Source organism: Electrophorus electricus, chromosome 6, assembly GCF_041902795.1.
Source record: "Electrophorus electricus isolate QZ-2024a chromosome 6, ASM4190279v1, whole genome shotgun sequence".
In the NCBI taxonomy this organism is placed as follows: domain Eukaryota; kingdom Metazoa; phylum Chordata; class Actinopteri; order Gymnotiformes; family Gymnotidae; genus Electrophorus; species Electrophorus electricus.
In genome coordinates, this window is record NC_137502.1 from 9,808,408 (window position 1) to 9,822,328 (window position 13,921).

At 39.8% G+C, this 13,921-nt stretch overlaps 1 protein-coding gene and 1 long non-coding RNA gene across 3 annotated transcripts; one reads left to right on the forward strand and one right to left on the reverse strand.

Moving 5' to 3' along the window:
• Positions 1-7,007: 7,007 nt before the first annotated feature.
• On the reverse strand, positions 7,008-8,319 carry LOC145658591 (uncharacterized). Its single transcript, XR_014124209.1, has 2 exons — positions 8,266-8,319; positions 7,008-7,328 (listed from the first exon to the last, which is right to left on the reverse strand). It is a non-coding gene; the product is annotated as an uncharacterized LOC145658591 (long non-coding RNA).
• Positions 8,320-8,381: 62 nt separating this feature from the next.
• Positions 8,382-13,921, forward strand: LOC145658508 (uncharacterized). Of its 2 annotated transcripts, XM_081715632.1 has the most exons (4): positions 8,382-8,678; positions 8,893-9,312; positions 11,166-11,301; positions 11,407-13,921. In XM_081715632.1, the coding sequence occupies exons 2-4, from the start codon at positions 9,092-9,094 to the stop codon at positions 11,620-11,622; spliced, it is 573 nt and encodes a 190-aa protein (XP_081571758.1). In that variant the 5' UTR covers positions 8,382-8,678; positions 8,893-9,091; the 3' UTR covers positions 11,623-13,921. The 2 variants fall into 2 exon arrangements, with proteins under 2 accessions (XP_081571758.1, XP_081571759.1); XM_081715633.1 differs by having other exon boundaries at positions 8,384-9,312; positions 11,166-13,921.

Below are 13,921 nucleotides of genomic sequence, written 5' to 3' on the forward strand. Positions count from 1 at the left end.
CAATAGATACTGCTCCCAGTTAGCATAGGGCTGCATCAGCAGCATGATGTCATTTCTGTAATCCTGTGCTTTGGTGAAACTCTTAGTAGCTTGGTTGAGCTTTGACAGCGCCATTGTTTTCCCTAAAATAGAGTAAGGCAGAACATTTGTATAACATAAAGCCATAATAAGACAATCAGGAGATTCAGCATTTATTATTTCTGTACTATAAAGCAGTTAGCACTAACAACAACAGCACCTGCAGTGTTTCATCCACTAAACAATTTCAGATTAGAACACATCATAAGTTACATGTGGTTGCTTAGTAGTTTTTTTTTCCTTCACAACAAGTGAAGTAAAATTAGTAGAAAGCAGAAAATAATACTATTTTAACTACCCACCATTTTACAAAATTAATACTCTTTGATTGATGAGCATTTAAATGCTTTTTTTCATAAACATTGTTTTTTCATAAACTTCATTATGGTGTAGACTTCAACAAATTCACTATACAGTATATTTCATAAAAAAGTTGATGAATGTAAACAGAAATTCATATTATGCAAATATAAACTCACAGAAATCTGTAGAGGATAGAATAGAACGGTTTGTACCTGAAGTACTGTGGATACCTCTTGAAGAAGTGAGTAGTTGAAGTAGTAGCCTGCCAGAGTAGATGCTGTTCTACTCCAAAACAACAACTTTTATGTCATCCTTTCATATTTGTCAGCAAAACAATATAACTGTGTCCTGCAAAAATATGCAGTCTGAGTTGTAATTCTGAATTCTACAGAACAGCTTTACTTCCTAAAACTACTGAAATTTCTTTGTTTTTCGTGTCTTTATTTGGATCCCCATTAGCTGAGGTAGCAGCTGCTCTTCCTGGGCTCCACCAACAAAACTGTGTACTCCCATGATCATAGTTGGTAACTTGTTCCATACTGTGGTGACCAAGACAATACAGATCTGCACGCTGCATCTGTTTTGGGTTTTGGTTTAACTAACCTGCCTGGCAGTGTGACTATGTTGAGCTCTCGCATAATTTATATTGTGTTTACTATCACAGATATTCCTAAATATGCCCATTAGACCGCAGGCCAGCCTCTCCTGAGCTCTGAGCCATGAGAGAGGCATGCTCGCTCTCCTTACTGACAGGGCAGTGTGAGGCTTGCAGATTCATTCTCAGCTAACCAGAGCTTAGACAGCTCTTTCCTGACAGCTCCCCTGGGAAACACCACAATGAAAGCATCTAGGGGAGGAGAAACTGCTGTTTTACCATAGACTAAACCCATATATACTTTGTTTTGTTAATAACAAATGCCACAGTAAAGTCAAGTAATATGATTCCGACCATCATTTTCTTGTAAAAATATCTTGTCGATCATTTTTGTCAGTGCTGTGCACGTAGAATGATTTGCTTTATAGGCATGCTTGAAATCTACGATTCATTAAGTGAAAAATAGTAGATTATCTGCTCAAGAACAACTTTTTCCATTAGGTTGCTCAATACAAAATAAACTAATTCCAGGCAAAACGCACCATTCTAAATTTGATAATAATAGCCCAGAAGTAACACCAGCAACCTTTGAAAGGATGATCAATACACTGTTTGATAATAATAATAATAATAATATTAATAATAATAATAATAATAATAATAATAATAATAATAATAAGAAGAAGAAGAAGAAGAAGAAGAAGAAGAAGAAGAAGAAAAAGAATTTTATTCTAATTAGGAAATTACGTGCATTTCTTGTTACCCAATGGCACTTTACAAGATCATACAATATAAAAAAGGTCAAATAAAATATAAAGAAGATTCAAATATATAAATAAGATAACAGGAGGGAGTAAAACTGGTTAAAAAAAAATAGACATAATATTGATGCAAGTGCATACTATAGTAACCAATTAAAGGTTGAAATGATCTCAGACAAAGAGATGAGTTATGAACTTCTTGTAAATAAGCAGCTGGAGGAAGAAGCCTTGGGTCTGCAGCTTTAGAAATGCCAATAGTGCAGAGTGTGACGTGAGGGACAGAGAGCAGATGAGTGTCAGAGGGATGGAGACAGAGTGAAGGAAAAGACATATGAGGAACAGCAGAAAGGGATGGACAGGTCAGACCATGACGGCAAAAACTACGAGAAGGATTTTGTACTGCACACAGCCACGAACAGGAACCCAGTGTAAATGTTTGAGTGTAGTAGTTATATGTTCCCTTAAGCTGGTGTGTGTAAGAACTCCAGCAGCCATTTTCTGAATGTTCTGCAGCTTCTTTAACCCACAGACAGGAAGCCCATAAAGAACAACACTGCAGCAGTCTAATCAACATCGCACAGCACTGTATTAGCCTAATCAGCATCACACAGTGCTGCAGTAGTCTAACTGGTATCATACAGAACTGCAGTAGTCTAGCGGGCATCACACAGCACTTCAGTAGTCTAATTAGCATCACAGAGTACTTCAGTAGTCTAATTAGCATCACACAGTGCTGCAGTAGTATAATCATCATCAAAAATGCATAAATAAGAAACCTTGTATCAAAATTTGCATGCCTATATCCTTACACATAGATATATTTGCTGACTATTACGCCATTGTAACATTTTTTAAACAAATTAATTGCAATAACTAAACAATTGAATGATTTAAATTTAATGTCTCTTATACAATCATAAAGCTGACTAAGGCTGACAACTAATCAATAGGAGAACTTCTACCTTAAAGGATTAGTGTGACGGTTGAGTCTAAGGCATTGTGGGAATTGGAGAAATAATTGAATCATGTAGGTGTAACATAATGAAGAGAGGATAGCTTAATAAAACATAGAAGGCTAAGGTTAGTCTAATTTTAATTGGCCCAGGCCATTCACTAGCACTAAATGACTAAATAGGGATGTTGTGCCCTCTAGTGGGTGATTCAGAGATAATTATGCAACAAAAATACTTGTGAAGTCTGGTATGCTTTATCATTAAAGTTGCTATAAGATCTTTTTTGGAAACACTTTGACTAAACTGTTTTATTTGTTTGTAGCTACCAATAAACCTCTCTTGTAGGAGGATATATTCTGTATCTGTTCATTCTATGTGTACATTCAGCACATGGAATCTGCCAACATCCATTCCTGCATGTTCTTTCAGGATCAAGGCCTCTGGAATGGTGACTGATGTAGCAGAGCACCTAGGCAACTTTCAGTATGTGATAAAAATGAAAAATAATATTGAACAAGCTGGTATGCATGCACACATGTGCACACACAAGCAGACCTTTCTTAACCTCTTCTCTTGCCAACCCCAGTTCACCTGTTTCTTACAGTTTATGGAAGTTACTGTTTCTCCCTTCAATGTTCCTGTTATTTTTTTTAAATGTTGCTTCTGAGGAACTCACACAAATTTCCCCCAATCAGATATGCTGAGCAGAGGTGGTGTTTGTCCTATTCAGCAGCTTCTTCATGTGTATTGTGGGCCCTGTGTGTGTGTGTATGTGTGTGTGTGTGTGTGTGTGTGTGTGTGTGTGTGTGTGTGTGTGTGTGTGTGTGTGTGTGTGTGTGTGTGTGTGTGGAGCCCAGAGAAGGGAGCTGCTCTTGGAGAGGACCTTCTCCAGTGGGTACTGAGCAAAAGCGCTAATCCCCTTCATTGTGAAGTAGAGCCTCCACAGAGGGTCATAGCAATACAGGCCTGACACAGAGCTTGGGCTTCTATGTCATACACATGTCCACATATTCACCTTCAAGCTTACTGAGAGAGGCTTTCCTGCCTTCGCAAACAGTAGTCTCATTCATTATGAGAGAATACTTCTACTGGGAGTGCCTTAACTCTAGAACACTATATATTCAAATAAAAGACACATTTGTTACATATGTTTAATGTTCATAGGAATGATTATTTGTGACTTAATATTTTAATTTCAAAGAGCTGGACAAAGACTTTGAGTTCCTCTGAACAGTACATGGAGATCAGATTACATCTCAGTAAGATGCATGATGAGATCTTGTACTGCAGCTTTTGTTTATTGTAGTTTTCCATGGAATGACCATGAGATTTGCACTAAATAGATGCCAGTCAGTTCAGTCAGCAATATATATTGCTAAAAAGATTCCCCTGTGTTCTAACAGGCAAAACCTGTATGTCTTGGTTGGATGTAATCATTGAATGTGTTGGATGTAATCATTGAATTAGAACTGAAATTTAATTAATTAGTAAGATGCACAAAATATGGTTGTTTTTGATTGTGTAATGTTTTCCTTTTCCACATATGCCTTTCAGCACTTTAGTTCTGTTTAGTGGTTTATATTTCAGTGGAAACAGGTCCTTACATATTCCGCAGAAAGCAAAAAATAAAAACAACTAAACAACTACCAACTAATAAAGATGTCAAGTTGAACATGGAAAGTCTTGTTTTGTTTATTCATTTGTTGTTGTGGTTTCTCTTTATGCCGTTCTGTTGATTTGTATCCACTTCATGGCAGGTTGAAAATGATTTGATTCTGTGAGACATTTGGAGGAAGTGCAAGTACAGAAAAAAGCATGTAACTGAAGCATGACATTCTTTAATAGGCTGTATCACTTTTTCTTCTGTGAGTCTGTGAGGACCTCATAAAGCATGGCTTGTGGCAAGTGGGTTAGTACAAGGGTAAATATGGGATAGGAGTGTCAGACGAGAGGCTGATGCCTCTTGCCATGAAGCAGACCCTCCAGCAGATCAGAGTGCTCCTGGACTGGGACAGTGGTCTGATCTCCTTTGATCCTCTCAACAACAGATATGTGCACACCTTCAGACAAACATTCACCAAGCAAGCCTATCCATACTTCTATAATGTTTGTCCTGCTATGAGGGTGTTACCAGAATAGGCTGCAACCACTAAGGACATTATGCTAGTGTAATGGAAAAAAGGAACCTAGTCTATTGAAAATGAACACATTTCTACTTGATCATCATTTCAACAAGGGTGCACCGTGAGATAACATTTATTATGGTAATTATGGATGGCCTTTTCACACTTGGCCAAAGTTTTTGCTTTCGGCTCAGTTTTCCATTGCTCTGAGGTTGTCTGCTTGAAGGATTCAAACCTAGTTTAAAGGTAATCAGACTTTCTTTTGTTTCCTGTGATCATATACCTTCAATCATTTAATGTGATAATGTTATTTCTATTTAGGAGTTATTTTCCTTGTGCACGCAGATGCATGCAATTGAGAAACCATTGTTTAGTGACAAGAATGAAATTTGTTGGCAACTTGCTGGATTTTCATTTATTTGCAATTTTCCTCAGAACTGTTGTGAGAATACACACTCCCTGATAAACAAATATAAAAGGTTTATTGTAGATATTTCCTGTCCACTAGACACCTCCAATGTTTGCTGTCTAGCAAATGTCAGCTGGGTTTACTAGTTTCTGGGAAAACCCATATCACCTTCATGGTAACCTTTATAATCTCTGGACCTTTAGCTTTGCTGTTGGTTTTCTCAAATACCCCAATATGGTGTTATGTAGCATTAATGCATGCTTTAAAATCTTCTAAGCCAAGTGAAAAGCACTCAGGTATTTACTCTTAAGTGCTGGTCATACTGCTGTTTTACTGTGATGTTTTCAATGTTGTGTAATTACTGAATAGGGCTTAAATAAAACCATTGTCATTGTAAGAAGGCTCAACAGCAGTACTCATCTACTGAAAAAACAAGATGTGGGTTAAGATGAATCTACTTCCCTTTTCATGTACACTGAAAAACATCAGTTTTTCAAATGCTAGGATATATTTTGTCTACAAACACATTTCTATTTATTCTATTTCTTATCTTTTATAGCATCAAGGGTTCTTTGGAAGTTCAGCAGAAAATGGAAGAGAGGAAGCTGTGTGTGAGTGAATGCTTGTGTGTAATGCCATTTTCTATGTTGAGTGTATCTCTTTGATGTACTCTGGAGAGCTGAAGTTTGAGAAGAGGACCATGTCTGCTCAGGTGGAGGGGGGTGTTCATGGCCTGCACTCGTAAGTCTTCGTCCTCTCTGCTCACTAAACTCCTACTACCGAATCCATCATGCTCAGTGGCTCTTTTAGGGAACACTCCACCAACTGTCAAGCAGTGCCACAAAAGCACTCAGGGACTGGAAAATAACCTGTGTGTGTCTGTTCTCACAGTTTGCAGGCACAGTGTTATGAATAATAATACACAGTAATAGACCCCTGCTGATCTCCACTGAAATCTGAATGGACATGAAGCTGACAATTTATTTATGAATAATTAATTCAGATAAATTGTGGGTTTCTAATAGATAACAGGGTCATGACATAATGAGTAATGCCTCTATAGATTTCTATTCATGTCTTCAAGTAATTCATGTACATACATTGAATTGAAATAAAACTGGCTTTGGCATGACTGGACAGAGCATTGTAATGTAAACGTCAGTACTATGCACATTTTGCAGTGTGGACTTTTATAAACTCATCAGCTCTGTGCATACATAGACTGTAGAGCTCTGTATTGAATTGTGGATGAGCATATTAAAACCACAAGGGGGAGCTTCTAGAAAATGGATAGCACACACACACACACACACACACACACACACACACACACACACACACACACACACACACACACACACAGAGAGAGTGAGAGAGAGAAAGAGAGAGAGAGAGAGAGAGAGCGCTGAAAAGAGAAGATGAAACAGAGCTGTTTAATGTTCAACAAATGGAAAAAAGAATAAAATTATGAAAATCAGTAGAACTATTAGCAAAGTTGAAACTAGTTAATATTTAGTGACAGTACTTGTGGTAGCCTTTTTAACAAAGTGTACTTAAAATCAGACATTAGCACACAAAAACATTAATGCATTAAGATAAATCCTTTATGCAAATGCAGTTGTTTCTTAAAGATTGTTTCTTTTAGAAATATAAGTTCTTATCACACCTGTATTAGAATATGAGCCCAGGAGAGTAACCCTAGAACACTAGGAACATTTATGTTACAATTTCCTTGCAAAATCACAAGCCTGATGTGAATATTAAAATAAGAACAACAAATAGATACACCTGTTATCATTTTATTATCCATCTTCACATAATATAGGGAAGGTGCATATGTGCTCATTTCTCCTTTGTTAAAAAAGCACTGACATTTTGCTGCATCAAACATTTGTGTGCCATGCATTTAGTGTGTAGCATAACAACAAACAAATTCTGCAAACTCCTACTTTATGAGCATTAAAGGCGGTTGGGCAGAGTGTTGAGTGAAGCTTCAGAGCTTGACTGTAACCTTGCTATATTTCAATGGCAATGAGGGCAGTACAGGTAGTGACTAAGAGGCTTTCCTTCCCAATCCCTCTCCAACTGTCACAAGCACTCTGTCACCTGCAGATGAAGTCATTCACAGGAACCTTAGCAACACATTGTCCTACTTGTGTGTGTGTGTGTGTTTGTGTGTGTGTGTGGGGGGGGGGGGGGTGTAGGTGCATGTTAATGCAAGAAGTATGACACTTTTTTGGCACAATTACGTATGCAAAAAGAAACAACACAAAGTCTGGAATATTAAATAGAAAGCAGATGGTACTAATATTTAAACTGGACTAATATTTAGGATGAACTGAATTCATCGTCAGGTAATCAACATATACAGTAGGTAGTTTTTCTCTCGAAGGTTTAAGGACAACAGCCACTTTTTAATCCTAAAGTAGGAAGATGAATGCACATTAGAGGAAGTAGAACAAGTGTCACTGTCACTTTGACCCTCAAAGACATGTTCACACACACACACACACACACACACACACACACACACACACACACACACACAAACACACACACACACACACACACTAATCAGAAGGCAACTGTTTTATGGGATAGACTAATCTCTATGATGTCAGAAGAATAAATACAAGTCTCAGCTGTTGATACTTTAAGGAGAATTAGTTTCTTGAATACCTATTTAAAATTTAGTTTGAATTTTTAATGGAGTGTATACTAGTTTGTACAGGTGAAGAGTACATGCTAGCCTGTCTAATGCTACTGCTGTAGAGGCTGGCAGTGTCTCTTGGGAAAAACCCTCACAACCATCACAAACTCTAGGGCTTGACTTTATTTGTCTCTTTGGGCAAAAGCTGTTTCCATGACCTGCTCACACATATACACACTTGCATGCCAAACAACCCAATGCCAACACACACAGTCCCATATTTGCACCCCCCCCCACCCCAACACACACACACATAAAGATATCTACAAATACAAATTTTGTTTATACATAAACCTTTCTTACACATGACGTAGAAATGAGGAACTACTATACCTTAGAGATATCACTAAGCAGATAACTCCACCTGTGCCCTCCCTTGTCCTTCTTTCCTTTGTTACCCAGCATGCACCTCAGTTCCCCCTCCCCACTACTCCACCCTCTCACTCCCTCTCACACACAAAAGACACACACACACACACACGCACGCACACACTCTCACTCTTAATGCTGCAATCCTCCTTATGAAAGGATGCTCTTCTGTCAGCAACAGAACTAAGCTGGAAAGAGACAGAGCCAGAGAAACATATGTCCTCTTGCAGTCCATAGAAATTAGTGATTTGTATTCTTTCAAGCCCTGCACCCTGCTATGCCGTTGGTTCCGGGTGTGGAAGCTGTCACTTTCCAGTGCTGAAGTAGCAACTTCATCTCTTCTCATCCTTGAAGACAGCAGATGTTTCCACAACCAGGTTGTCTCTGACAACACTCCAGACAGCACTTTAGAGAAAACAGTAGTCCAATGGCAGCAGACAGGCCTTTTTAGGGATCACCACTTACAGAGTCTTATCAAGTAGCTTTATTTTGTTTGGGACAAAGCCTCTATCAGAGCCGTATTTCATTCTACCTGATTCAGCTGCTGCTTGTATGATGCATGTTGGATGAATCTCTTACTCTGCTCCTCAGCTAAGAGAAAGCTCTCCATCTCGATCTGAGGAACAAACTTGGATTGTGTGCGTGGTTCCAGCACAACCACTGGTGAATGCGCACGCAGTGTCCCAGGAGCCGCTCTGTGGTGCAGGTGGAGAGGGGAGGTGGGCGGAGGCCCGGGGCGTCAGCTCACGCAGGGTTGTAGAGGAGGATTGGAGTACTGGACATCGCTTACATGGAGGGCCATGTCTATGAGCACTTTGCCAATGGCAAGCACGACAGCTACCAGATCGACTACCGCCTCATTGTGGGCGACACAGAGCCAGCCAGATTGCAGCTGTCGCCTCGCGACCCTGAGCACCAGGGGCCATTTGGCCACAACACATCTCATGGGCATGAGACTGCAGCTCAGCGCTACAGCGCCACGCGCATCCAGGCTGGCTACGAACCAGAGAGGTGAGACTCCTACGGTTTCAAAAGAGTGCTGATCAGCAAAATTAACCATGTTTGCATCACTAGGTTAACGTTAGTGTCACTAAACAAGTTCATTAGGAGTGGACTTTATTTTTCTTTTGGATTGTGTACTTTTAAACTGTTGCTCAGATTGGGTTGGGTTCTCAGTGATGTGCAATTTTAGCCCAATTCCATATTGTTTGTCTGAGAAGAACACATTCCTTTCGGGGATTATCATCACATAAAATAGACCTATACATTTACAGTCTCTACAGAGAAATACAGTCATGTCATAGTATAATAAAATAGTATAATAAAATGTCATAGTATAATAAAATAGTGACGTTTACTCATTTATAATGTCCAGCACTACTCAAATATAACTGCTTGCCTTCTTTGCCCATCATATTAACATTCCCATGTCAGCAGAGTAAAAATGACCATAAATCTGATTAAGAATTATATTATCAAGACCGATATAATCTGTGTTGTAGAACAGATATGAAAACATTTTGCCATAGCAATGCTCAAAAGCATCACATTCCATTTGTTTTACAGACCCATATTTCTGTACATTTCAATTTACAGAATGGACTAAATTAACTTCCAGGTGTTTAAAGCTCAGTTGGGGGCTGTGTCAGATCCTTTGTGAATAACATAAAGTTGAATATTGGGCAGCCTGACCACGGCTTCAAAACGATTGTATGGATTTGCTACATCACCAGTCCTCCTTTTATAAGCAAGATGATTATTTCAACCCAAGTCAAAAACATTTTTGTCTCATCCAAACGGAAATTTCACACCTGAACTGGGCTGGCCAGCTAATAGCGTGGACAGTAAAACAAAGGCGCATCGCCCGTCTGTTCTCTCTCACTTCACATCCAAATCCAACTGAAACGCACTATCAGTATTTCAGTTCCATGCCGGAGCTGAGAGACGTGAGCGCCCTTAAAATGTCCCGTCGTCATCCACCACGTTGAGAGGATGAGAGTTTTCTCAAACTGAGCAGGTCGAGTCTTTAAAATGTGTAAACTCCAACTGTGATTCTGGGTGATTTAGCTAAGGGCTAGACTTTCGCTTGACTTTGAGAGATGCCACAGAGGCTAGTCTGTAACGGTCGCAGATGAAGACCAGCTGTGTTCCTTGACGTCGTTTTTTGTTGTCTGAAGTACGCGACGCTATCGTCTTGTGAGTAACCCGAGAAGCGGGATTTTCATTCACATTCACTAAGAATAAAGCATCATTGTTCAGTCTTGGAAGTATATCACACTAAATCCGTGTGTACTACTTGAGTACGATAATGACGGTTATTGTTTGCATGCTGCGAATGCGAGACATCGGCTCTCCCGAATAAAAGGATAGCACGTCGAAATGGAGAAAGGGCAAAGCGTAACGAATAGAAATAGCTTTAGCATCCTCGGCCAACACCCACTGGATAAATATTTCGATCCGCGGATCAGTAAAACGCTTACGTTTTAACTCTGTTTACATGAGAGCACAGACAGAATAGCCTTTCTTTAGCGTACATCTACTTCTGATGTGACTTGTATTTGCTAGGTTGTTAGTATAATGTATTTTTAGTATCAGCTATTTCTTTATTAATTATTTGTATAACACACTTGTAAGGTTACAATCCCACTAAAATAAGGCTTTGATGTTTTTATAGTATTCATAAATTTAAAAAAGAAAATTAGTTTCTTTTAGGTATTGTGTGTGTGTGTGTTGTGGGTAGAAGGGGGCATAATATCTTAAATGGGGCAGCAATTAGCTCAATAAAATCCCATGAATCTCTCTCTGTCTCTTTCTCTCTCTGTGTGTGTGTGTGTGTGTGTGTGTGTGTGTGTGTGTGTGTGCAGTATGGCTGACTACCTGATCAGTGGGGGTACAGGCTATGTGCCTGAAGATGGGCTCACTGCCCAGCAGCTTTTTGCTATCGGAGATGGTCTCAAATACAGACTTGGAGATCATGACCTCTCTTGTTCTGCTTTTCAAGTAGGGCAGTGCAAATAGCTTTCTTTGATGTTATCAAAGATGTGAAGATGTATCCCTAGGCACTATCTAGCTGAGCAGTGGTCTCTGTCTATTTCTGCCCACTAGGCCGCCATCTTTAATCTCTGTAATGGAGGCTTTATCTGCACTAGATCCCACACTAGAGGACACTCTCAACTGTGGCCTTATGATTGTCGTACTGCTGGGATGCTCTCTCTCTCACACACGGATGTTCGCATACGCTGCTCTATTTTGTTTACAGTTAGGCTTCCTTTGGCTGCCTCTCTGTCTCCCGTGTCCTCTCAAGCAGTGGTGGGACATTAATGCCACTTTAATGGATAGGCTGTGACATGACGCATGCTTAAGAACATTAACACGACATCATTGGACAACATACTCTTAGGTAGATTAACTTATTCCATACTCCAGAATATGCGCTCAACTCTGCAAATCAAGCAGGTATGTTCAATTCTTGCTACTGGGACATGAAGTTTGAAGTTGAAATTGACCTCACATGTATGCACACAAAGTGTCCGAGCTTCTGCTAGTCGCAGGTGGCTATGGGAGCAATCATCAGTCATGTCTCATAGTTCTATCAGCATGGGTGTGTGGAGCTCCCCACGGTCATTTGGTATATGATGCACTAACTGATACGAGAATGTGAGGGTGTAGCATGTATGTCTCAGTGAACTAATTGGTATATATTTTTTTATTTGGCTTGTTTTTCTTTGTTTGTTTGTTCTGTGGTCTTTGATTCAGTGATTTTCTGATCCTGCCTGGCTTCATTGACTTTACCTCAGATGAAGTGGTGAGTACTTTTGCAAAATGCACCAAAACAGCTCAGCAGGTTTCCTGACATGCCCCATAAGGGCTTACCAGTGTGTGTGTTTCAGTAAATACAGCACATCTAGTAATGATTTAGTGGAGGGGGCGGGATCTTCCTAATTAATTAGGGAGCTGGCGGTCTCCTCTACCTTCAGTGAGATGGAGGAGCTGAGTCAGTTGCCATGTAGTGCGAACACGACTACAACAGAGGGTGGAGTGTGGCATACTGTAAGAGAGGGATGAAGGAGTGCAAATAAGATGTGCAAAATAGGTGGTGTTGGCATCCCAGGTGCATAGGGTGTGTTGTCACAGGCAGAGAGGCTGAGGGGTGTGTGGGTGTGTGTGTGTATGACAGTGTGAGGGAGGCGCAAACCAAAATTCCCATGTGTAATGGATATGGGATAGTATATATTGTGGTATTTATATTTGGTGTTACATTTTGTGTGTGTGTGTGTGTGTGTGTGTGTGTGCTAGAATGTGGGAGAGAACGTAGGATGTTTTTGTCTGTCTTACCACAGGGAGGTTAAACTGATGCCCTGCTTATAAAAACAGCAATATTTGTGCTTTGAATGAGCACATCCAAGTCACTTGAAGTCAAATTAATAATGGGATAGAGATGTGTGCATATGTGAAAGCTGTCCAAAGTAACACCCCAAACTGTTCTTATCTTTGTGCAATGCATAGTCTGTATGAAAATACAAGCATGAACATAAACAAAGATAATTGTTCTGTAGAACATTGGTTCCTTTCTGTTACCATTTGCGTCTGTCATTCAGGATCTGACCTCTGCTCTGACCCGGAAGATAACCCTGAAGACGCCGCTTATTTCCTCCCCCATGGGTACTGTGACTGAATCCTCCATGGCCATCGCTATGGCTGTGAGTATCCCCCACACACTGAAAACCATGAAGTCCTGTTGCTTTTCCATTTAGCTTTCTGTGATTTTGTATTACAGCTCATGGGCGGTATTGGGATCATCCATCACAATTGCACCCCAGAGTTCCAAGCAAATGAAGTCCGGAAAGTTAAGGTGTCAAACTTTCAGTGAATTGTCTTAATAGGAATATAATGAACAACACGTTGAACATGCAGATTTACACACAAGCTTCCCTGAGGCCTCTCATCAGCAGAGCAATATATGGTGTCATGGCAGAAATTCGAGCAGGGCTTCATCACGGATCCGGTGGTGATGAGTCCACAGCACACGGTCGGAGATGTGTTTGAGGCCAAGGTGCGACACGGCTTCTCTGGAATCCCTGTCACCGAAACGGCAAGATGGGCAGCAAGCTTGTGGGAATCGTGACGTCACGAGACATTGACTTCCTCTCAGAGAAGGACTATGACCGGCTGTTGGAGGAGGTTTGTGATTCATCTTTGATTGTACATACAATATACAAAAGGTTTTTAAAAACACAAATGAATCACATATGACATACAATGCTTAAAAATATAGGTGGAATAGAACTATCATGTAATTGTGATATTTCTGTAAGTGTCAGTGTGTCAAAGAGGGCAATATATATATACACATTTTTTATTTATATATATATATATATATATATATATATAATTACACACACACACACACACACATATATATAAAGTGTGTGTGTGTATAAAATCACATTCTTTAAACTCACATCTTTTTGTGATTTATTGTGATATTTGCCAGGCAATGACAAAGAGGGAAGATTTAGTGGTTGCACCAGCAGGTGTTTCACTCAAAGAGGCCAATGACATCCTGCAGTGCAGCAAAAAAAGGTCTGATTCTTCATCTTTTCAGCTTGAGAAGTGAAAC

Bases quoted from the DNA above. Each gene is read 5' to 3' on its own strand.
- LOC145658508 (XM_081715632.1), top strand. From the start codon at position 9,092: ATGGAGGGCCATGTCTATGAGCACTTTGCCAATGGCAAGCACGACAGC. The intron at 9,313-11,165 runs GTGAGACTCCTA...GTGTGTGTGCAG, and splicing joins GCTGGCTACGAACCAGAGAG to TATGGCTGACTACCTGATCA. The intron at 11,302-11,406 runs GTAGGGCAGTGC...TCTGCCCACTAG, and splicing joins TCTCTTGTTCTGCTTTTCAA to GCCGCCATCTTTAATCTCTG.